At 42.4% G+C, this 26,251-nt stretch overlaps 1 protein-coding gene across 6 annotated transcripts in view; it reads left to right on the top strand.

The window, feature by feature from the left end:
• The window catches only part of NEK7 (NIMA related kinase 7), a 127,284-nt gene that overhangs the window by 47,451 nt on the left and 53,582 nt on the right, over nt 1-26,251 (top strand). For all 6 annotated transcript variants that reach the window (XM_075936690.1, XM_075936685.1, XM_075936686.1 and 3 more), the window contains 3 exons: nt 321-461; nt 17,569-17,631; nt 20,332-20,442. In XM_075936690.1, the coding sequence (XP_075792805.1) occupies nt 321-461; nt 17,569-17,631; nt 20,332-20,442 (315 nt within the window). The remainder of the gene's footprint in view (nt 1-320; nt 462-17,568; nt 17,632-20,331; nt 20,443-26,251) is intronic.

Raw genomic sequence — 26,251 nt, 5'->3', positions numbered from 1 at the left:
GTGGAAACAGTGCTGGGGGAACCGGCTTTTAAGCTGGCTCCCCCCAGCACCATTTCCTACCCTCCACTTGCTGCTTCTCTCTGATGGAAGCTGCAGGATAGGGGGAAGCGACTAGCTGAGTAACTACTCAATTACCCAATAAGCATATGCTTGCATCCCTACTTTAGTGGAGTCCTCACACACTTAACATTAAATATATGCATTCAAGTATTCATAGGATTCAGATCTTAGTTCAGAAACTGGAGTGCAGCTGATGAATGTGCTTTCTTTGAAATATAAACTTGTGTGGCATAAGTTATTTTCTAATACCTTAACTACAGAAAGCCTTACGACCTGACATGGGCTATAATACGCTAGCCAACTTCCGAATAGAAAAGAAGATCGGCCGTGGACAGTTCAGTGAAGTTTACAGAGCAACTTGCCTTTTGGATGGGGTACCAGTAGCACTGAAAAAGGTGCAGGTAAGGATATTTCAAAAGCAACTACTAAATGTAAATGTAATTGTAATTTACAAACATCAAAGAGAAGAGTTTACCTAAACTAACAAGGGGAAAACTCCCATTAGGATATTGATATTAATGAATTTCTAAACATTAAACATCTGGAGAGATTAAAGCAAAGCTTCTTTTTCATCCAGTAAATTACTTCTGTTGTATGTCATACAAGCCAGGCTTCTGAAGCCTCTTTAAAAATAGGTACCATTGATTTTTGTTAATGTTTATTACTAATACCAATAAACTCTGGAAGTGATCTCAGAATTCAAAACAGCACTTTGAATCTGTACTTAAAAAGAAAAAAATACATTAAATCATGCTTTATTTATAAAATTCACTATAATAGAAATGTTACCCTTTTGTTTAGCTTTTAAATAGTTTGAAAGTTACTTGTAGCATGTTTAGGGCAGAGACTATACTCCAACAGTAAATACACTGAAGTAGATTTATCTGTGACTGAGTTACTAGACTGATGTGATTTATATTTTGAAGATGACACACTGTAGCTGGGTTGATATTTGGTTTCATATCTGTTTCCAAATGTGTATACCTAATTGATTGCTTGTTCATAGCTTATTAAGAACAATGGGGTGAGGAAACACATAACACTGACAGTATGAAAGAGATGGCATGGAGTCTTTGTGAATTATGTTGAAAACTTTCAGATAAAAGGGCTAATAATGACCTGATTTTAAATGATCCCAAAGTAAAATAGAGTTCAAAACCATAGCAATATATTCTCTTTAGCCGAAAGGATAACAGTCTATTTATTTCTAATCTTTTTTTCTTATATGTATACATTCTCATTACCAAGCTGAGTAAATTATAGCTATTGAGGGGGAAAAATGACTAAACTTATGTCTAAGGCTATGTCTAAACTACAGTGTTGTAATAAACATTTTTATTGGTATAAAAATATCCCTGATGGACAGGCGTTACAATGGAAAAAGCGCTGTCATGGACAACGCTTTGTTGATGGGAGGTGCTCTCCCAATGACAGTTACCCCTTTAATTGGGGGTGGCTTTATTTTAATAGCAAAGAAGAGCTCTCTTCTGTTGGCAGGGTGAGTACATTGCATATTTTATAGTAGCAAGGCTTTAGCACTGTAAACTGAACAGTGTAGACCAGTGTTTCTTACACTTTTTAAGACTGAGGAACATTAAATAATAATTTTTTTTTATTGGGATCACCAAGGATTTTTTTTTGGGGGGGGGGAGGGGAAGCCCCCAGGGAAAAGTTGTTGGGGGGAGGGGGAGAAAGGAGGCTTGCCATTTTAAGGGTGGCCATTCCCCAGGGAAAAGTTGTTGAGCGAAAATAAATAAATAAATGTTTTTAAAAAAAGGAGGCTTGTCCCTTTAAGGGCGGCCATTTTGAAATCTGTTCTCTGTGGCACACCGGTGTATCACGGAACATGCTTTAAGAAACGCTGGTGTATTGAAATTGACTGAATTATATGTTTGAAGAATCACGGTCAGTGCCTCCATAGTACATTTAGTTATGCAGAAGAGATACTGAGGACATGTGATAGAGGCTAATTTACAATGGGCTGATTAGACTACTAAGGACAGAACAAAAGTGGTGTCAAAGCTCACTCTAAAACAGGTGGGGGAACCTTTTTGGATTGGGGGCTGTGAACCACAGTAAACAATCATTCAGGGGCCGCACACAAGTGAAAAGCAAAAAAAAACAAATAGAAAACCCAAAAAAATCCAAAACAAACTCTCACTGATGTGGCCCCCAACTGAGAAGGAGAAAGACACTCCCCATGTTCCTCACCCCTGTTCTAAAACTTTCCGTAGGAAACAATTGAGATAGGAAGTCTAGAGCAGTGTTTCTCAACCTTTTTTTTAATAAAGTATACTTTAAAAAAAAAAAAAAAAATTATAAGTACCCCCAGTACCTACAGTTTTCAATTTTTTCTTCTACCATTGCAACACATTTGTTTACCACAACTTAATTGTAGCTGGCAGGGTGATTAAATTTTTGGGTGTAAAAAGTACAAAAATAATAAAGTGCGTTAAAACTTAAAACAAAAATTCAGTTTTCTCCAAATTTCAGTTGTGTTGATGTACTCCCCAGACTTCTCTCAAGTACCCCTGAGGGCACTCATACCACTGGTTGAGAAACACTGGTCTAGAGCCATGGTCACCAACTGGTCGATCGCGAGGGCTCGACTGGTTGATTGCGAGGCGTTCGGGGCTCCTCCATTTCTCCCCCACCACCGAGAAGCCCCACTATCTACCTCCAGTGAAAATGGAGGTAATGCCAGCTTCCTGTGGGGTGGACAGAAGTCCTGCAGCTGTGTGCCACTTCCGGGGGTTCTGGAAGTGTGCGGGCTGCTCCCCTCCCTCAGGTTTGTGGCATGCTGGAACTTGCTGGGGGGAGTCCCCAGAGGAGGCACGCGCCGAGGCTTCCCTACTCTGCTGGAAGGGGAGTCGGCCCCGGAGGAGGCACTAAGAACATAAGAACGGCCATACTGGGTCAGACCAAAGGTCTATCTAGCCCAGTATCCTGTCTGCCGACAGTGGCCAGCACCAGGTGCACCAGAGAGGGTGGACCGAAGACAATGATCAAGTGATTTGTCTCCTGCCATCCCTCTCCAGCCTCTGACAAACAGAGGCCAAGGACACAATTTTATCCCCTGGCTAATAGCCTTTTATGGACCTAACCTCCATGAAATTATCTAGCTTCTCTTTAATATCTATTATAGTCCTAGCCTTCACAGCCTTCTCTGGCAAGGAGTTCCACAGGTTCACTACATGCTATGTGAAGAAGAACTTTCTTTTATTAGTTTTAAACTTGCTACCCATTAATTTCATTTGGTGTCCTCTAGTTCTTCTATTTAGGGAACTAATAAATAACTTTTCTTTATCGGCCCTCTCCACACCACTCATGATTTTATAGACCTCTATTATACCCCCCCAGTCTCCTCTTTTCTAAACTGAAAAGTCTCAGTCGCTTTAACCTCTCCTCATATGGGACCCGTTCCAAACCCCTAATCATTTTAGTTGCCCTTTTCTGAACCCTTTCCAAGGCCAAAATATCTTTTTTGAGGTGAGGAGACCACATCTGTACACAGTATTCAAGATGTGGGCGTACCATAGTTTTATTCAGGGGTAGTAAGATATTCTGGGTCTGATTTTCTATCCCTTTCTTAATAATTCCTAGCATCCTATTTGCCTTTTTGACCGCCGCTGCACACTGCGTGAAAGTTTTCAGAGAATTGTCCACAATAACTCCAAGATCTCTTCCCTGATTTGTTGTAGCCAAATTAGCCCCCATCATACTGTACATATAGTTGGGGTTATTTTTCCCGATGTGCATTACTTTACACTTATCCACATTAAATTTCATTTGCCATTTTGTTGCCCAATCACTTAGTTTGGTGAGATCTTCACAGTCTGCTTCTGTCTTGACTATCCTAAACAGTTTGGTATCATCTGCAAACTTTACCACTTTGCTGCTTACCCCTTTCTCCAGATCATTTATGAATAAGTAGAACAGGGTTAGCCCTAGGACTGACCCTTGGGGGACACCACTAGTTACCCTTCTCCATTCTGAAAATTTACCATTTATTCCTATCCTTTCTTTCCTGTCTTTCAACCAGTTCTCAATCCAAGAAAGGACCTTCCCTCTTATCCCTTGGCCATGTAATTTACACAAGAGCCTTTAGTGAGGGACCTTGTCAAAGGCTTTCTGAAAATCCAAGTATACTATATCTACTGGATCCCCCTTGTCTGCATGTTTGTTAACCCCTTCAAAAAACTCTAAGGGTACGTCTAGACTACAGGCTTCTGTCGACAGAAGTTTTGTCGACAGATACTGTCGACAAAACTTCTGTCGACAAAGAGCGTCTAGACTACATTGAGTTCTGTTGACAAAGCAAGCTGCTTTGTCGACATGGTAGTGTAGACGCAAAGGACAGTTTACATGCAATAATACCTTCTGTCGACAGAAACTCTGTCGACAGAAGGCGTTATGCCTCGTAAAATGAGGTTTACCAGCGTCGACAAAACTGCTGAGTTCTGTCGACGTTATGTCGACAGAACTCAGTGGTAGTGTGGACGCAGGTATAGTTTTGTCGACAAAAGTCCACTATTGTCGACAAAACCCTGTAGTCTAGACACACCCTAAGAGATTAGTAAGACAGGATTTCCCTTTACAGAAACCATGTTGACTTTTGTCCAACAAATTATGTTCTTCTACATGCTTCACAATTTTATTCTTTACTGTTGTTTCGACTAATTTACCCGGTATTGAAGTTAGACTTACCAGTCTGTAATTGCCCGGATCGCCTCTAGAGCCCTTTTTAAATATTGGTGTCATGTTGGCTATCTTCCAGTCATTAGGTACGGAAGCTGATCTAAGGGATAGGTTACAAACCACAGATAATATTTGAGCAATTTCCCATTTGAGTTCTTTTAGAACCCTTGGATGAATGCCATCTGGTCCTGGAGATTTGTTAACATTAAGTTTTTCTATTTGTTCCAAAACCTCCTCTAATGACACTTCAATCCGGGACAGTTCCTCAGATTCATCACCCACAAAGGACGGTGAAGATTTGGTAATCTCCCCAACGTCCTCAGCCGTGAAGACTAAAGCAAAGAAATCATGGCTTTATCATCCTTGATTGCTCCTTTATAGTTTGATTATCTAGGGGACCCACGGGTTTTTTAGCAGGCTTCCTGCTTCTAATGTACTTAAAACATTTTGTTATTTCTTTTTGAGTTTTTGGCTAGCTGTTCCTCAAAATCTTTTTTTGCTTTTCTTGTTACATTTTTACACTTGATTTGACAGTGTTTATGTTCCTTTCTATTTATCTCACTAGGATTGGACTTCCACTTCTTAAAGGATACCTTTTTGTCCCTCACTGCTTCTTTTACATGGTGGTTAAGCCACGGTGACTCTTTTTTATGTCTCTTGCTATGTTTTTTACTTTGGGGTATACATTTAAGTTGAGCCTCTATTATGGTGTCTTTAAAAAGTTTCCATGCAGCTTTCAGGGATTTGGCTCTAGTCACTGTGCCTTTTAATTTCTGTTTAACTAACCTCCTCATTTTTGTGTAATTCCCCTTTTTGAAATTAAATGCCAGGGTGCTGGACTGCTGAGGTGTTCTTCCCACCACCGGAATGTTGAATGTTATTATATTATGGTCACTATTCCTAAGCGGTCCTGTAACGGTTATTTCCTGGACCTGATCCTGCACTCCACTCAGGACTAAATCGAGAATTGTCTCTCCCCTTGTGGGTTCTTGCACCAGCTGCTCCAAGAAGCAGTCATTTAAGCTATTGAGAAATTTTATCTCTGCTTCTCTTCCTGAGGTGGCATGTATCCAGTCAATATGGGGGTAATTAAAATCCCCCATTATTATAGAGTTCTCTATTTTGGTAGCCTCTCTAATCTCCCTCAGCATTTCAATGTCAGTATCGCTGTCCTGGTCAGGTGGTCGGTAATATATTCCTACTGCTAATTTCTTATTATTGGAGCATGGAATTACTATCCATAGCAATTCTATTGAACATGTCGATTCACTTAATATTTTTATTTCATTTGATTCTACATTATCTTTCACATACAGTGCCACTCCGCCATCCACCCGGCCTGCTCTATCCTTCCGATATATTTTATATCCCGGTATGATTGTGTCCCGCAGATTTTCCTCATTCCACCAGGTTACAGTGATGCCTATTATGTCAATCTCCTCATTTAATACTAGGTACTCTAGTTCACCCATCTTCTTAGTCAGACTCCTAGCATTTGTGTAGAAGCACTTTAAAAATTTGCCACTGCTTATTTGTCTGCCCTTCCCTGATGCATTGGATTCCTTTGTATGTGGTTGTTTGTCTGCTCTGGCCCATGGTTTGCCCTTTCCCCTTCTCTCTTTCTGACAACAGCTTAGAGAATCTCTATCAACAGATTCTCCTCTAAGAGAAGTCTCCCTCTGATTTACGTGCATCACCGCACCAATCGGCTTTCCCCCATCTCTTAGTTTAAAAACTGCTCTACGGCCTTTTTAATGTTTAGCTCATTAAACTTATGGGGGCTTCCTTCCTCTGAGGGGGCGGAGGGGAGTCCTGGGAGAAGGCTGGTGAAGGGGACTCCCTGCCCCCACTGGCACCCTGTCCCCTGCTGCAGAACCCTGTCCTCTCCCCCTGGCACCCTGTCCCCTCTCTCCTATTCCCCACTGGCACCCTGTCACCTGCTGCAGAACCCTTCCCACCCCAGAACCCTGTCCCCTCTCCCACTGGTATCCTGTCCCCTCCCCCCGGCACCCTGTCCCCTCTCTCCTGTGCTCTGCTGCAGAACCCTTGCCCCGCCCCAGCACTCACTAGGACTCTTCTCCAGTACCATGTCCCCTGCTCCCACCAGCACAGTTGGGTCCACATTAGTGAAGCTTGGGGGAGGGAGGAGGTTGGGTTGGGAAGAGTGTGGGGTTCTTTTTGTTTTGTTTCTTTCTGTGGGGATTTTTTTTTTTTTTTTTTTTTGCATCTCCCTTGTGTGGCCCCAACTGACTTCTCTGTGGGTCAGTGACCCCCTGACTCAACACAGGTTCCCTGCCCTTCTCATAAATAAAGACAATGCAGAGACTTTTTGTGTTTGACATAGTATTTTATTTAAAAATGAAGCCTGGCCAACAAACCCCCAATTTGGGGCCAAACCCTCATCTGGCTGCAGCATTATAACACTCCTGCATCTCCCCAGAACCTGGATGTATGGGGTTCCATACATTGGAACCCCCTGCCTTTACATACCCTAACCCAAATTCCTGCAACCTCACCGCCACAAGCCTGTGGCTTGCTAAGTACCGCAACCCTTCATCTGACCCCAACACTTCTCAGCCTGGAGCCCCCTCCCTGAGCCAGCATCCCCTTCTCTACCACCTCCTACATCCAAATTTCCTCCCAGAGCTTGCATCTCTCACCCTTTCCCACCCCCAAATCCCTCATTCCTACCCCAGAGCCCATCCATCCTGTCTCAACCCAGTGAGGGTATGGCTAGACTGCAGGAGTTTTTCCAGGATTCCAGAGAGATCCTGGAAAAACTCTTCTGCATCCAGGGGTGCATTTGTCCTTCTGCTTTTTTTTAGTGGAAGAGCAAACATGCTCTTTTGGTAACTCCTATATTTCTTGTTCCATGAGGAATATGGGGGATTCCAAAAGAATGGGTTTTTCTAACATTTGGTCCAGTCTAGACAGGCCAAATGTTGGAAAAACCTCTTCTTACCTAAGAATTGGAAGAAAAAAAAAAGTGGCGGTGTAGAGTGTATAGGGGCTGGGGATAGCAAGTGGTGGAGAGGAGGAGAATAGAAACATTGGGGCTTAAAGGAAGGGATGGAGTCTTGGGGGAAGGATGGAGTGGTAGATCTTTGCTAGTTCTGAGATTCAAAAAGTGATCTTGGGTGTGAAAAGGTTGGAGACCACTGGTCTAGAGGATCTTATGTAAGAAGCATTGACTGGGTTTGGGCATGATGAATCAACATAAAATACTTTTTTCTTTTTATGTTGTAAAATTGAAGACTAATTGAGATATCATGGACCCTATAATTGGGCCTGTTAACTTTCATTATTTTAACTACAACTGTGAATTTTTAATTGGAAAACCTTTGCTGTTCCTCTAACCTGAATAATGTTAAAACAGCTATATTGATAAACCTTTACTCAGAATTTGGTAAGATGTTCTTCAAGGGGAGATTCCTGAATTCATGATACAGGCAGTCCCCAGGTTACGTACAAGATAGGGACTATAGGTTTGTTCTTAAGTTGAATCTGTATGCAAGTCGGAACTGGCGTCCAGATTCAGCCGCTGCTGAAAATGACCAGCGGCTGACTACAGGAAGCCCGAGGCAGAGTTGCTCTGCCCCGGGCTTCCTGGCATCAGCCTCTGATCAGTTTCAACAGGCTGAATCTGGACGCCAGTTCTGACTTACATACAGATTCAACTTAAGAACCCCAGGCGTCCCCAAGTCAGCTGCTGCTGAAACTGATCAGCGGCTGATTCCAGGAAGCCCGGGGCAGAGCAACTCTGCTTCGGGCTTCCTGTAGTCAGCGCTGGTCAGTTTCAGCAGCGGCTGGGGCAGAGCAGCTGGGGTGCTGCTGGGTTGCTCCAGTAGCGCCGCTCCTCGGAGCTACTGGACCAATCCACCAGCACCCCAGCTGCTCTGCCCCAGGTGTCCTGATTCAGCCGCTGCTGAAACTGACCATCAGCGGCTGAATCAGGATGCCTGGGGCAGAGCAGCTGGGATACCGCCGGGTTGGTCCAGTAGCGCCCAGAGCGGCGCTGCTGGACCAACCGGCAGCGCCCCAGCTGCTCTACCACAGGCGTCTGGAGAAAAGCTTGGACTGCTGGGGGGGGAGGCGTACTAGCTGCGCCCCCCTCCCCAACAGACCAGGGAGATGCGGGCGGGGGACCGAGACGCACCGCGGTCCCGCCGCCCAGGTCCTCCGCAGCTTTGTTCTGCTTTGCCGAGTGGAAGGTGCAGTACTGAGATTTGTCATAGAAAAACAGTTGGCGTTCCAGCAAGATTGTAAAGTGAGAACTGGAGTGCCGTGCCACTGTAGCATCCATGTTGCTTTGGCGAGATGACATCCACAGCTACTATTACTCGTTACCATAACAAGCCCATGTGGATGTTCAGCTATCAACTAAAACTCAGTGTGGCCAAAATAGACTTCTATCTCTCTCTTATACCAGTGCTTCCTCCTCCCACATTTTTCAGTAATTGTGGACCTCTCTGTTCCTTGTCAGTCAGGCCCATAACAAGGGTGTCGTCTTTTATTTGGCCTTCTCTCTATATCCCTGTATTCCACACAGTGTCAGAATCTATGCTTCTTCATCTAACAGTCCATTGCTAAGATCCAGCCTTTCCTCTCCAACAACACAGCTAAACCTCTTTCAGGTCCTCTTCCTGTCAGAAGTTTACAAATGCTATTTAGCCCCAAACTCATGTTCCTGGATTGTTGCTTCCACACTATCATTCCTCCATTGAGTCACCCATTCCCCCCCCCCCCCCCCCTATAAAACACACATTACTTGTCTTCATATTTAAGTTCCTTCATGGCCTGTCACCGCCTATGAAGGTATTGATTCACCACTAGAGCACATCCCTTTCTGATGTAACAGCTCTATTCCTGTCGGATATCACCTGCCAGTGGTCGCTATGGCACTGCAGTGATCTGCCTCCTTCAACTTGGTCCTCCTGCAGGATGCTTTGTAGTCTCTCCACTTCGGTGGTAGTCAGCGTGCAGAAACAAGGAAAACTAACACAAATTAATCATCCCAAAGCTGTTTCGGGACTCTTTTTCCTTCAAAGGGTCCTTGTCCGTAGCCATAAATTTAGTTCTTAAATAATAAAGAGGAATGATCCCCTCTCCAACTGAGTCAGCATCTGTCCTTCCCCTCTCAGAGACAGGCTGTCAGGTAGCTATCATCTGGGGAGTTTTTGCCTTCAGTCAGCTCTCTAGGAACTGAGCAGTGAGATCTGCCCTCCTCTCTGATCTGCCATCAACTGAGTCAGGTTTCTTCTTCTGAAGCTCTTCCTTCCCATGTTGACATCTGTTGCAGTCAACTGGGATGGTGTCACGTGAGCCTACATTAGCTTAACTCCATTTTGCCCAGGGTGGAGTTAGTCCACTACATCACAGTGCCCCACATGCCATTTTTATAGTATCGGGATGTTGACTTCCCCCTCCATTCTTCAAATGCCAGTTTTAATCATTTTATATTTTTTCCAAAAACCATCTTTGTCCTTTTCATGTTTAAAATATCAATTGGTTGACGTTAAAATATTGAAAAAAAAATTATACTAAATGAATGTGTTTATAGAACTCAGCTTTGGAAGTACACAAAGTGTGAATGGTGGTGACAGAAATCACTGCTTCTAAATTCATGTAATCTATAGGCATCAGGAACGAAGATGAATCAGTATTTTTGCTTTGTAGTACTATTGTAGATGCTTTCAAAGAATTATTTTCTTGCTATTTCGTGACTGTAGTTTCACAAACATAAATGCAACATGGTGACCTTGAATCCTTTTTAAGTTAAAGTTTATATACCTCATTAACACACAACTACAACAGTTAGTGAAACAGGATTATGCAATAGATACTGTTTTTTGAACTGATTGAGGATTGAATTAATAAAATCCACAAATTCATAAAACTGTACACTTAAAAATTACAATAAATATAGTGCATAAGTTCCAGTATGCTGTGCTGTGTTGCTTTCTTCTTGTCTTTCAGACCACTGCAAAGCGATTTTCAGTGTGTTCAAGGTATCAGAATGTGGCAGGATATCAATTAGTTTTGCATTGATACTTGTTTTCGTTATGACTTTTTCCCCACCCTGCCACACCTTCAAGTCAGTAAAAATTGTACATGTAATTGGTCTTTTGTAAAATTGGTGTCCTTCTTTGAGTGCTTGCTCATATGTATTCTAATTAGGTGTGCGTGTGCTGCGTGCATGACTGTTGGAAAGTGTCTCCCAAGCTGCTACCCATTGGGTCAGTTGTGGAGCCTGCTGGAGTGGCACTGGTGCAATATCCTATATATGACCCTGTTAACCTGAGGGCCCTTCAGTTCCTTCTTACCACCAAGTGGCTGCTGTTGGAATTTTGGCTCTTTTGAATTGCAAGTGCCATTCATCCCTAGTTTAGTCAGCTTGTTTGTTTAACAGTAGTTGATCCTTAGCAGCTAAGTGTTGTAGCAGTGGGAGTAAAGGGGCTTCCCCTTTTCCTCTGTTGCCCCTTCCCATCCATTCCAGGACATGCCAAAGTCCCAGGGATTTAAGCAGTGCAGCTCTTGCTTCAAGCATAAGCCAACAAGTGACCCTACAAATTGCATCTTCGGTGCCTGGGGGAAACTCATCAGACTGATAATTGCAAGAGCTGCATATTGTCCAGTACGTGACAACCTCGACATGGTGGCCACAGTTCCACAACATGTGACTCTCACCCTCAGCTGGTGGCAGAGATATCATGGGTTGTTGAGTGTGGAATGACTAACATTGTCTCTGGTTACAGGTGTGTCCACTATGGGTAGGGGGGTGAATCTAGGGGATCTTACCACACAAGCTATGTGGTCAAGGGAGGAGTTGTTCCTTCACCTTCATGTTCGGGAGCTTAGGACAGTTTGCCTTGTGTTCCTGACCTTTCTTCCCCATATTTGGGGTTAATGTGTGGTGGTCCTGACCAGTGTTTCCTCTAAGCTGCAGGACAGCACAGCTTCACGGGTGATTAATCAGCCCCGCCTCATCAGTCAGTTCCATGCAGAGAGCCCTGAACCTCTGACTGGGTGGGGCTGATTAATCACCCGTGATTAATCACAGCATTCCAGGGAATGCTGGTCTTGACAGACCATACGACTGCCATGTATTACATCAACAAACAAGGTGGCACGTGGTCCTTCCTGATTTTTCAGGAAGCTCTTTGCCTGTGGGACTTGTGAATGGAGCAGGCTATTCACCTGGAGGCATCTTACCTCCTGGGAGTTTAGACCCAGATTGCACATCACTTCAGCAGGTGGTTCTTTGCTCACGAGTGGTTGATTCAGCTGGACTTCCTCCCTGGTATCTTCTAAAGGTAGGTTTTTTCTCATTTAGACCTCTCTGCTACTCTGGAGATTCAGAAGTGTCACTGCTTCTGCTTGTTCTGGAATTTCAGCCCAGGGTTGGTGGTGGATGGATTGCAGATTCTGTGGCACATGGGGCTGCCCCCCTCCCCCCCCCTTCCATTGGTCTAGAAGGTACGTCCCAAGCTTTGCAGGGACAGGGCGGACATCGTTCTGATAGAATCATATATAGGGCGTTGTACTAGAGCCACTCAAGGGAGCTTCACAGCCAGCCTGAAGGATAGCAGCTAGGGAAAAACTTGCTGACAGTCATGCACATGGCATATGCACAGATAATTGGAATAGATGTGAGCAACACATCTCGAAGAACAACAGTTACAAAGGTAACTCTGTTTTTGTGAAATTGTGACTCTACTGTAATGTTCCTGAATCTGTGTCCTGCATGATTATGTGGCCAAGATTCTCATTTATACAATGCCCAACTACAACTACAGTAAATGATGGCACTTCTGTGATTGTTTTAATTTGAGGGAGGCCATTGTTCATGTGCGCTAGGAGAATGTTTTCACTAAAGATGTATTTCAGGTTAATAGATTACCACTGAGGTAATTAATACATTTGTAAAGTATAGATTGGACACACCCCAAATGCCAGCTTTTGAACCCAACCAGGGGTATAAACACTACCAACATTTATGTCATCACTGCCACAAAGTTGTGTTTTTATGGTGACACAACTATGGTGAGATAACTAATGCATATTGTTGTAAAATGTTAGTGAAGACTCAACTTTAGGTAGCATTTATCCCAGTGCAGTTAGAGGTCAACACCATATATATTCCCCACCAAAGTTGACTTTTTGTATCTGCAGCATAATAAAATGAATCCAACTTGGTTTCCTTTAGGGTTTGATGAACCAATTTTTTTTTTTTTGATAAACTTAAAAAACAACACACAGTCTGGTTGCACTTTATAGACTAATAAAACATATAGATGGTATCATGAGCTTTCATGGGCACAACCCACTTCTTCAGATGACTGGAGTTTTGAGTTCTGGATGTCCAGATCCAAAATAAATAGGGGAGAAGGGAGAGAGAGGAAGGGGGAAAAAAAGGAAGGGGGCAGGAAACAAGAAGCAGAGGATATGTAAATATCAAAGGAAAAACCAAACAGGCAAAACTGGTCAGTTTTGTGATAAGTGAATGCATAGCCCTAGAATTCATCTTGGGGAAAAAATGACAAACTTTGTAGCTTGGAATGAAGTTTTGAGGAATTCCTAGAATAATATTTACAAATGTATTATTACCCTGAATTACGTAGCTGTCAACTCAGACTTTTTTTTTTAAAAAGGGAAAACTACCTCTAGTGAAAATATTTCCTAATAAGTACATTTCTTTTGCATTATGTTTATTATGAGAAAATGAAATGTCAAACTGATTTACAAAATATAGCCCATCTTTTCTTTCTTGACTATTTTTATCTTATGAATGTAACACGAAGGCTTCATAACTGCCTAGAGGCTGTAACTTGTGTAAGGATCTGTGAGTTGCACTTAGTATATGGTATTTGCAGTTAATTCAAGACTGTTCAGGAGTCAATACATTAAATGGAGTTGCATACTTCCTCAAAATTCCTTCTAGAGAATGCATCACAGTTGTGCTTTACATATTTCCATGCTCCCTCTTTTTCATTCCAATACTTGAGACCCTGTTAGAGGATCAAAAAAGAAACCCTTTTATCTAGTATTCCTATTAATTATTTATAGTGCATTGTCAGTGGATTGCCACTTGAGGATTGAATTAGAGCTAATTAATCTTGTAGTTTCACATTTTATAGAACATTGTTACTACAGCATTGCAGTGGTTTGGTTACAAAAAAATCTTGTTGCTTGTTTTCACCATTCATTGTCAGTTTTTGTAATATCTTTTCATTTAACTCATTTTGTTTACTGTGTATGATTTCAATAGGTTTATTTTGCTACAGTCATATTTGTGCTCCAGGAAACTATACTATTTAAGACATTTTTATTTTAAACAGTTTTCTATTAAGTACAGAAATGCTATACTTTGTTCATGGGTTAAATATCCATTTAAACATCATGAGTTTAAAAAAACATCTTTCTTACATCAGAGAAGAGATCTGGGAAAAATACTGAACTTTAAAGAAAGAACCACTACTTAGTATTTCCTGAAAGTAGTATCATTCGTTGTTAACAAACTCAAAAGTAAAGTAGAGTTTTTAGATTGGTGGTAATAGTAATGGAGTAAATAAGTTCTGGCTTTGGAAACTGTGTTTTTTGTGTATACCGTTGTTAAATGTATATAAAAGCCTGATGTATTTGTACATGAGTTTCTAAAGAACTGTATTGACCACAAACCTACGTACAAGAACTTAAGCAGAATAGTAGTTTTGTGTTTTCTTTAGGGTATACTCAAATTATGCAACTACATAATAAGCAATTCTTAATTTTTACTGTAAAAAAGCTTATCCATTGTAATGCTCTTAATTTGTATCACTCCTTATTGATATCACTTGAAATGTCTTTCTGTGAGACCTTTTCAGAATTATGAAATAATTGTACTTGTGATATATCTGCCTCATAAAGGTAATGAGAGGAACAGAAAGCTAATTGAAAGCATTGATAATGAGTTTGTGTCCTCACAAGGGCTTCTGTTAATTTTTTAAAAAGGCCTTCTTGACTCTCTTCATTAGTATTTGACTAATTGTAGAGTGAGAGTTTAAGGAGATTTCTAGTTCTTCTTTGAGTGCTTGGTTGTGTCCATTCCATTTTAGGTGTGTGCTTCTTATACATGCACCAGTGCTGCAAGTTTTTCACACAGTAGTATTTGTAGGGGAGCACCTCTGGAGTGGTGCACATATGCCACAGTATAAGGCGCACCTCCAGCTTCCCCCACCCTCAGTTCTTTCTTGCTACCAGTGATAATGCTGGAACATCTGCTACTTTGTTGCTTCATTCTGTGTTACGAATTTTCCCTGTAAAATAGATGAATAGTTATCAGTTACTGTTAGCTAGTCCTGAGTGGGACTTAGCTTAGGGATAGGGCATACCCTGATTCCTAGGCTTTAAGCCATGTGATTTATGCAAATATCCTATGCTCCCCATCAGTGATGTGCATAGTTGTCCGATGTAGCTGCACAAAGGGCACAGAGAGCCTTTGAAAACCAGTTTTGTGAATGACCACACAGCAATATGACCATTGTCTATTCACCCTTAACATGGTGCCCCCTTCGTTAAGTGTGTGGCCTGTAAACTGCCCCTCCGCCCCCGGTATAACACAAGGAATAAAGATCCTATTTAGGAATCACAGGGAACAGAGAAGAGGAGTTCAGGGTTTGAGTTCTGAGAGTAGGGAAAGCAGCAAGAGCAAATGGTGCATTACAATCCTCCTGCTCACAGCTGTGGTGGAAATGACAACTTTTTGTTCCAGGATACATCCTTGGGAGTTGAGTGCAAAGCTGCTCTTGGTCTCCTTCTTCTCCTTCCCCCCTCCATTTGCCTCCCACATTGTAGGGTGCATAGGGTGTTCCAGATGCTTCTCCTGTGCCTCTACCATGCTCTCAGCAGCTCTATTTGCTGCCCCATGAGATTCAAGATTTCATCCTCGGTCCTGCGATTGTTCCCTGCACACTCTCCTCTCCTCATGCTCCATATCACCTGCAATTTCATTCTCCTCCATGCATTTAGTTGCATGCTGTCCGTGCAGGTGAATTGCATTTGCTCATTATCATGTCACCCTGAGTACGTTTTTTTTCACCTTCTGATTCATGATAACTGGGGGAGTGAGAGAACATAAAAGCTAATCTTTTTCCACAAAAGAACGTCTGTCCTACACAATAGATGTGTTATGTACAAGGTCAAAGTAACAGCTTGAAGTGCCTGCTGGGCAGGTACGATGCACACATTTGCAAGGAGCAGCTGGGCTCATTTTGGGGGCAGGCATAGTAAGCACAAGTTGGGGCTCTTGCTCTTTTGCTTCCACTTTGAAAGAACGCACAACACAGTGGCTGCATATTGCAGCTCCCAGCGGGAGGTGTGCCTCTGTATTTGCAGAGGGGATGGTGGTTGCAACGGGCTCTGCCAGAGGAGGACCCAGGCATGCTTTCATGGGCTCACAAAGTCAGTGTGTTATCAGTGTGTTCACTCCTTTCCCTCCCCCCCTCGGCCGTTTGCTGGGGGAGTGCAACTTTCCCTTCCCGCAGGGCCGCCAGGAAGCTCGGGGGCGTGCATGCATGCATATGGTCACTGTGTTTACACACACGCACACATCCCCGTTTGCTGGAAGAGTGCAACTTTCCCTTCCCACAGGGGCCTGCCAGAAGGGAGGAGGAGAAAGGACATGCTTGGAGGGACTCATATGATCAGTAAACCCATGGTCATGCTTTGTTGTGGATGAGTAAACAGGTGTACTGCCTCAATAGTATGAGTTATATAGCTTTCCCTGCTTCATCCAGGTTGGGATCAGCCTCTTCTGAATCTCACAGGATAGGAAGCAGATGCTGACTGAATGTGACCAGAAATAAGCTGGACCTTGTGCTGAAGTGCTTTGTGTTACAGGGATGCCAGACCACTTACTGCTGGCTTGGTGTGGAGAGGTGTCCAACTGTGGAGGATAGAATAAGGCAGGCCTTCCCAGAAACCTTGTGACAAGCATGAAAGAGTTCCTCTAGGAAAGCTTCATAGAGATGTGCAGGGATTGGCCACCACAGATATTAATACTGAAAATATTATTGCTTAATAAATATTCAATTAATATTCAAATACTTCATATTTGCTACCAGAAGAACATGGCTGCTCATATAATACCCAGTATGTATTTTTAGAAAATATTGAAAAATACTGAAAAATATAGTAATGATAATTACTTTTATTTTCTAAGAAGTATCTGAAAGAATAGTGTGTCTGTTTCAGTACATGCATGACCACAATGCTAAAATTTGTACTAAGGATCAGAGTTAGTTCTTATTGCAATGCTATTTTTTCCCATCAAGTGGTCAGCATGCTTTTGTTGACACTATAGAATATACTTGAACCTCCATACGCCAGCATCCCTAATCCAGGAAAACCCATGGTATAGAGGATGAAGTGGCTCTGCATGCTGTGGCTCCCTCCCCCCCCCCCCCCCCCCCCCCCCCCCCCAACACACACAGATGGAGGAATAACAGAATGCAGAGCCATTTCCCAGGAAGCTTTTCCCTGCTGTTCCCATAGCGGGAGTGGGGGTGGGAGGAGAGGAGGGGAAGCAGTGCCTGGGAGCAATGAGGAGTGTGGAGCCACATGTGCCCCTAAAAGCAGGGTTGCAGGTAAGTGCCAAACCTCTACCCACTCACGGACAGACTCTGCAGCATCCTTCCTGGCCCAGCAAAATCTTTAATCTGGCATACCCTGTTTGCCCGGGTTGCTGGGTTAAAGAGATTCAAGTGTAATAAATGATCATGGTGGCCCAATGTTTACTGCTGTTAAAAAAAGTGCTTTGTGGTTTTTCTGCAGATATTTGATTTAATGGATGCCAAAGCTCGGGCTGACTGCATCAAAGAAATAGATCTTCTTAAGGTAAAGACTTGTTAAAGTTTAGCTATATTTTATTGATTTTTCTTTCCATCTAACAGGAAATGGTGACGAAGTGTCCTTTGTCTTCTACGTGAGGCTTTGATATGTAATTTTTAAAGATTTCTATTTAATTTCCTTTTTCATTTCTTGAAAAAAAATAAACTTCCTTTAAAAGGAGGCAAGCGTTCAGAAGCAGAAGACCTTAAATTGCACGCTTTTATGTTCAAGCATTTGAAGAAAACACAATATTAAGACACTCAAGCATTCTATAATAGAAGATTTATCTGGCATTGCCCGGGTCCTTCAGGGCAGGCAGCTGGCAGTGTGTGGAGTGCAGGAGTCAGGGAGCGCCTTACGGATGTGGGGGGAGGCTCAGGGCAAGAGGCTAAGTGTGTGTGAGGGGTGCAGGAATCAGGGTGTGAGGGGCTGAGGAGGGTCTCAGGGCAGGAGGCTAGAGATGTGTGTGTGGGGGGGTGCAAGAGTAAGGGTTAGGGGGTGAGAGAGGGCTTGGAGTGGGGAACAGAGGTTGCAAAAGTGGAAGCTCTGTGGGGAGTGTGGGTCCACTGGGGGATTGACCCTGCACTCCTTGTGGCACTGGGGCTCTTGTACATCCCAAAAACAGAAGCCCTGCAAGGCGTGTTAGGTCAGTGGAGACTCCTGCTGGCCCTGTACTCCCTGTGGCTCCTGAGCCTTTGAAGTGTGCAAGAGCTCCGCTGGGGCTATTGTGTATTTCAAAAGCACAGTCGCACTTGTGCCATTTCCCAATGTACCTCTTCCACCTCTGCCCCCAGCAGAGATGGTGCTGGGGGGAATTGGCTTTTAAGCTGGCTCCCCCCAGCACCCGCTCCTGCTTCCTGCCTTGCTGCCTCTCTCTGATAGAGGTTCCGGGGGGGAGGGCAGGAACTAGTCATATCACTAGCTGACTATCCAATAATCTTACATCCCTATTGGAAACAGCTGAACCTTTACACTGAAACTCTTGGGATGTTCAGAGAGGACAGAAGGAGAGACAGGTTACTGAAAAATATGAGAGGCAGACTGCAAACATGGAAAATTTCAGCCTGCGTGATTGAAATCTGACCAGTTTATGAGAAACTGAAAGGAAGGGTTTGCACTGCAAAGTGTATAAACTTAACCAAGAATTGCTACTGGCTACAGCTATATTATGAGGAAGTGGCTGCTCAGCTTGAGTAAATCGAACACTACAAAATGTACAGTGTGAAGTAATTGGAGCATACCCCCTAACTGCAGTTTTCTTGTGAGTTTTCTTCTAACCCATCAGTCACTTTTCCCCTCCATCACACTTTCCTCTGGTGGCTACTATCCATTATTCTATCTCTGAATGGAAGGGCTCAACTGGCTTTAAACTTTAACACCAGTGCCACCTTATGAGCTGGATAGGAAAAAACAAAAACAAAAAAACTAGTGACAACTCACCTTTTTGCAAGAAACTAATACCTGGTCTATACTAAAAAAGTAGATTGAGCCAGCTATGTCATTAAAAGGTGTGAAAAATCCACAGTTAATCTCGGTTGTTTCTGTTCAGCCTGTAAACAGACCTGAAGCATTACTGGAAACATCACATGGGAAGTCTGACATGAGCTATTACAGATGTGCCTGTTTTTAGTCATTGCATTTACCAGCTGGTAACAGATCACAAAAGGAAACCTATTCTAAGTGCCAAATCCACTTGGATCTGCTGAGGAAACATTGGTATAAAATGGATGTTTCATTCTGGCACTGGGTTTGTGAGTGAGAGATTCCGAGAAGAGGGAAGGCTGAGAACTAATGATTTGAAAAGTTGTACTTGAGAGAGACCGAATGGGTCAGAAGTGCAAGCTAACCATGTGACTGACAGCTGGCCTAGTTGCTTCCAAGAAACACAGCAGTTTGGATTAATTTTAGTTTTTGTAATACATTGCATTTGACCATGACTGGCATGTTCTTGCAAGATAGGAAATAATATATAGTCATCTAAAAATATATATTTTAACTTCTTATACGCAAACCTGAATTATTCTAGTTGAAAACCGAGAAGTTAAAATCGGTTCCATTCAACAAATAACCTACTTCACCAAATTTCTTGCACTGGATGCCTGCTGATACTTTTTGCTCGATTTTGATATATATCCTCTCCCAAAAGATTTAGAGAACTTTAAGCTTGTTCAATAATATCAGACTTTTTTTTAAAAGCAAGCCAGCGAACCAGTGCTTATTACAAAATGTAAATATGCACTCTTGGTCAGTTCATGGCTCTTTACTTAAAGCATAACTTGTAAATGTATTTACTTATTCAAGATTAACTTTTAAAAATAGATCCTACTTAATTCTTGAAGACTTTTTAGGCATCTCACAGTATTTTATGTTGTCTTATTCATTATCACCTGAGTACAATTTGACGCTTAACAACTTCCAGAATTATTTAAAATTTAATATAAATCTAAATAAATGTGTATTTATTTACATTCTTTTGTTACTTCAAAACTATAGCATTATTTGAGACTTTGATTTAAAATTGGTTCATAAATTCTTGCAGTCTTGAAATGTAAATAATTCGTATTAGCACATGCTTTTCACACCTGCTACCCTTCTACAGTATTCTGTAGTATATCAGTTTTTTCCTTGTTAAGAAAAGATACTTCATTGGTCATTGATTCATTCAACAGCATGTCCTTATTTTGAAACATGTTTTTCTTTTCTTAGCAACTGAATCATCCAAATGTAATTAAATACTATGCCTCCTTCATTGAAGACAATGAGCTAAACATAGTGTTGGAATTAGCAGATGCTGGTGACCTCTCTAGAATGATAAAGGTATGAATTTTATTTTAATGGCGTTTAATCATCTGTTTTGAACAAAGTTGTATGTTTCTATTTTTCATTCTAATGGCTCAGTTTTTGTTTCATGAATGGTATGTTTGGTTATCTTAAATTATAAATAGTATTGTATTTTCCATTATATCAAATATAAGTCTTACTTGTTTAAGAGCAGGTAATCACAAACTAAAATAAGAAACCTGTAAAGCCTTTCCCTCTCCTCCATCCCTATATTGAAGAAAGTTTGTTTGGAAATACTTTATTATGCTGCAGTAATTAATTGTGTGTATGTTTGAGATTAGGTCAGTTGCTTGGGCACTTCTTTTACATTGTATTTCACAAGAGATTAGGGCCCATAGAAGAGTCTGAGATTTTAGAAATCTGCTTGGAGTTGTTGAGTTTATGATAGGCCCTTGGGACTGGAATATTTATCATTTCTGGAATTTTTATTTTATCTTCAAAAAGTCTGTTTGTCTGTGTCCATCTGCATATTATGTGTTTCCATTCTATATTTAGGTTTTTCCAGAGAAGCTATAAAGCTAAAACTACTCATGTCATTTGAGAGTGTACTGTTCAAATCAGGGGAGTGTTTTTTGTTTAGCAGTAGCTAGATGTTTTGTTGGCGCTGTTGAGGTCTCCAGTGTATTGCTACATGAGCCAGGCAAGCAAAGGATAGGCTGGGTCCCCTAAATCATTGGTCATGAAACATTCCAGGTGATCCACCATCTTTTCTGTTGACGTCCTCTATGACAAGGTGCACTGGTATCAAAATAGGGATATGCACGATATCATCCCATCACAGTTTGGCGACCGTATTGTTTCAAATCCATCCAGTATGTCCTGCGCGTGGCTGAAAGTCAGTCCTGCTTTGTAGAATGGTATTAGCAGCCCTACACATTTATATGACAATGGCTCCCAGTGTGGATTTTCCAGCTGATCAGTAGCAATCCTGTGTTGCATATTTCCAAAATGCAGTCAGTAGTAGTTTTTCCATGTTCAATTTGTGTCTCGTTCTTTTGTCATACTGTGGAGAGCTGGTTGAGGTTGGTATGCTGATCTAGGAATATTCCTTTTTGCATCCAGAAGTTCTGCAGCTTGTCACCACAGGCCTGCACCATAATGTAATCCCACCAGTCAGTGCTCATTTCTAATATCGAGAAGCAGCATTGTGCCATCTGTAGTTGCTCTATGAATGCCACCAACAACCTAGCATTGTTTTTGTGGTCTTAATCAGTACACTGGCCTCAAAGAAATCTTCATGTGTCTGCTTGTTGCATTGCTTGCTGCAGCTCTGCAAATACAGGAGCGTTGTGTGCAGCTCAACAAATTTGTGGGAGGGGGCAGGGTGAGCGTAGGAAAGAAGGAAGGGGGATAAGGGTATACGTGGGGGTGGGTGGTGCAGTAAGGGGGATGGTGACGGGATATAGGAATGGAGGCAGCAGATGAGCAGTGCGGAAGTGCAGAAGGGGCAGGTTAGGGAAGGCTGGGGATATAGGAATGGAGGCATGGCAATCAAATGAAAAGACAGGTTGCAATTTCCATGTATTACTCTTTTTATATACACTTTCTTTCCACATGTATGAAAAAAGGTTGTCATTTACTCACTATGGAACTCTGGGTATGTCTGCACTACAGCGTTATTTCCTGGGAGGAGGGAGCTGGAAGGAGGAAGCAAGGGGAAGAAGGAGGAGGGGAAGCTCAGGGTTGGGGGTCTCGCCAGACCAACTTGATTTTCATGCAGACCTACTCCTGGGTTCGCATGTGGCCTTTGGTGGCCAGGCTGGCAGCTATCCTGCCATAGATGTCGGTGTTCCTCCTTCTAGTGCAGAGATCATGGATGTTGGGGCATCCCCCCCAAACCTGAATAAGGTCCGTGATCTCCACCCTGGACCAGGAAGGTGCCCTCCTTCTCCGGTCCCTGATATGCTCCTGGGAGCTGGAAGACTGCTCCTGGGGAGCGGTGGAGGGCTGGCTGCCAGTAGCTTGCTGGCTTGTGTTTTGGGGCCACTGGGTCAGGATCAGTGACTGCTTGCTCTGGGCTGATAGGCTTGGAGCTGGCACAGGCACTGTGGCCAGAGTCAACCCCTTTAAGGGCTTCGGGAGGTGGGGGGAGTGTGAGGGGCGAGAGGGAGAGGAGTGTTCTTGGTTGTGCCCAGAGTGGCCACCAGGGCACCCTGGGAAGGCTGGAGGTCCCCTATTTCGAAATAAGTGTCTACATAGCACTTATTTCAAAATAGCTATTTCGAATATGGCATTATTCCTCGTGGAATGAGGTTTACTAAATTTAAAATAAGTGCTCCACTATTTCGAATGAATTTCAAATAGCTGTTATTTCGAAATAACTTTGCTGTGTAGACGTACCCTCAGTTAATACTGGCTTTGTGGATCTGAATTTACACAGATGTTGTGTCTTCATTACAAAAAATCTTTTTTTTTCTTTCTATCTGTGTGTGTCAAAAAAAATTTCCTACAGGATGCCAGAGTGACATCATCATGTCCTCTCCCTTTCTCCCTCATTCTGGTTCTCCGTGGCGGGGAGCTGCGGCTACTACACCGTGGCCTCGGCCCTCCCTGGTGGCTGGGAGTGAGGGCAGAGATGGGGCTGGCCCAGCCTCGGCTCTGCCCACCAGACCGGGGGGGAAGAGCAGGGCTGCGATGCTTCAACCTGGCCCTCCCTAGTGGTTGCGGGGAGAGCCAGGGCTGCCTACCTCCACAGGTTGGCAAGCATAATGAGCAGGGGATGGAGCTCCCTAGTACTTAATAAGATAAGATGCAGAGAAGGCTGGACATGAGTCAGAAAAATACCTCTTATAACCTTTGAGAGTATCCAACTGCTTAGTCACCAAAATAATTGCATCATTTTCCAGAGATGTTTAAATATGTAGATTCTCAAATAGGTATATAAAATCCCAGTTAATCAGTTAACCGATTAAATGTTAGCTTGGCACTGGGGCTGGCTCTGCTGGCTCTCAGTTCCTGTGCAGGGGCTGCAGCTGCCTCTGGTCAAGTTCCCCATGGACAGAGGCTGCTCCGGATGCTGGACATGAGTCAGAAAGAGGGACATGAGGTAGACATGGGCCTACCTTGGGCAGGGAGTTGCTCTAGCCCTTATCGGTTAACTGGTTAACCTTTCACATCTCTATTCTCCAAATGATTTAATTAAACTAATAAAATTGTATTCAAGAAATATACTTGATGAATGTTATGGTTTATGAGTTGAAAAAATATGTAACATACCTTTTTGTGCAATATTTGATTAGTTATATGCCTAGTATAGTATTTGTCTAGTTCTTTATTTTATAAATTATGTATTGTTGTTCTGTAGGTAGCCCTAGTCTAGATATTTTTTTTTCCAAGAGTAATTCTGCAACTTACATAGATCACTCTATGGCAGCATGACATTTTTACCTTTCAATTTGTCAAATGTTGATTATTCTGACATTCTCATCCTGTTATTCCCACCTCTGGATCTTGGATTTAACATGTGTTGGTTTACTTTTTTTACATGTATACCAATATGATTGATGTCAACACAGCACAACTCCAGGAATCAAGTGATATAGTTAATTAGAGCTTGCTTTGCACCAGCAGAACACAAACAAAAGAACATTATTTGTGTAGGTCCTACAAAAACAGGAAATCTTAATTTTTTCATGTTAATGTACTTTTTTAATTGACTGATGTGCTTTAAAAGACTATTCATCACTAAACTGACAGTGTTAAGGTAAGACAGTCAGAACTTTAGTCTAAATAAGTTGACGGTGTCCCGTTAATATTTATATCCAAATCTGATTTTTTTTCTATCCCATGAATTATTAATTCTCTACGTTTACACTTCATACAACATAAAGGAGCGTTTGTCTTTTCTTTTGAATGTTCTGATTTGACACAACACTTTTAATATGAGTATTCTATGACAGATTGCCTTATGGCATGTCTGGTCTTATGACCCATTGAATCTGTTGGTTTTTTTTTTTTTAATCCAAGATGTGTCTAATGTCTTCCACAGTGCAACTAGCCTCATTACACCTTGTCCAAGTCGATGGGCATTTCTTAGAATCTAGATCTTGGAGGCAGTGTGTGATGTCCTCTTAACACAGAAATCATGTTTAATGTAGCAAACCTAGATTGCTGTTTGATGTTAATGTCATCCTATCAGGCTATCATTAAATATGTATGAGGTGTCTTGATGCTCTCAGTCTTCGTACTGCTTGTGGAGGAAATTGCTTGATAGTCTTCTCTTCAGTTGGTATTAGTTTGTTTTCAGAGGTGTGGTGCAGTGAATTTAGTATTATTTTATGAAGGAAATACTTCTAAAATTGTCTGAAGAATAAGTGATATGTAACAGAAAGAGAAAAATTGCCAAAGCTTCTTTATGTGTATTTGAATTGTCACTTAAGAAGGAGGGAAATGCAATAATGAGTTCTGGAAAGCAGAAATTGTACCTTGGCCTCCACTATGAATGGTATCGTGCCTGTCAGTTTTATTCAAAGACAAAGAGGAGCCCTTAACAGGGCACCATGTTGCTGAGCATCTTGCAATGACTGGACAGAGGCATGTTTCTGACAATTGAAATGTCCACAGCTTGAACAGCAGGCAGCCAATAATTAGCCACCAAGCAAAACAACACTATACAGTTTTCCCAAAATTAATGGACGTCTTTGTGTAACTAACATGATGCTACTGCCATGTCATAGGATGCAGGCACTGAGTCTCATCACCACAGCTCTTAGTGGAACCAACAGCTGATTCTGTTCCTCCTCTCTTCCAGGAGGTGAGATTTTAACAACTTTCCTTTTGTAAAAGACTAAGCTTTAGTTGCCCAATTTCGGTACCATAGAGGTCCGCAGTTAAAAATATGTTCCCATGTGAGTTCTATTCACTTTATGCCTTTAATGACTAGGGAAGTGAGGAAAGTATCCTAATATATTAGGTTTTATCTGTATTGACTAGGGACGATATCACTGCTGTGTTTTTACTGGACAATCTGTAGTGCTACATCAGTGCTGGCAACTTTCAGGATTTTATCACAAGTTTCATGGTGTAGTTTTCTTAAAACTGCAGAAATTATATGAGAATCTCCGCTTGCTCTTTTTTAAATAAAAGTTTTTAACCTGCATGCTTATAGGAAGAACTTTCAAAACAAAGACACCCAAGCGTATCTCTGATGAGATGTTCTCTTCCTCCCCTCCCCCCAAGAGGTTAAAATGCCTCACATGGGGTTACCTTAATTGAATGTGAAGTCCAGCTGATAGGAAGAGGTTGGACTTCTATAAAAAGAACAGCAAGAGGTTGCAGAGGAATAGACAGGTCAGTCACTCTTAAGGTGGACAGAGAGAAATAGGAAGTGCAGTGAAAAAAGCAAGACTGAGACCATGCTGCTGATTGCAGGTTTCTCTGGGCTGGAAATCAGTATAGAGGGCAGGACAGGTTTACCTACCAGCCACAGGGAGTGGTGCATACAGAATGGTAGATCCTGAAAACTGCTTGAGGCAGTGAGTTAAAGAGGTTTTGATACCCCGGAAGCCAACTGTAATTGCCTAACCAGTGGGCCAAACATCAGAGGAAGCACTGCATTGTGCAGGGTATGAATGTGGCTGCTAAATGAGAGATTGGGGCAAGTGGCAGAAAAACTGCAAGAGGAGGCGTCAAACCAGTGGTGATCTAATCTCCAGATGAGCCAGTTACAAGGAAGTGCCACAGTGGTGAGTATAGCAAAGCCATAATGTTCTGTAAAGACCTGAAACCAAGAAGGTTGACAAAAAGTATCCAAAATTGTGTGTGCGCAAAATTAAGAAGTCACCAT

Source organism: Pelodiscus sinensis, chromosome 9 (assembly GCF_049634645.1).
Source record: "Pelodiscus sinensis isolate JC-2024 chromosome 9, ASM4963464v1, whole genome shotgun sequence".
Lineage (NCBI taxonomy): Eukaryota > Metazoa > Chordata > Testudines > Trionychidae > Pelodiscus > Pelodiscus sinensis.
The sequence above is the reverse complement of the archived record's forward strand: the minus strand, read 5'-3'. Positions and strand labels throughout refer to the sequence as shown.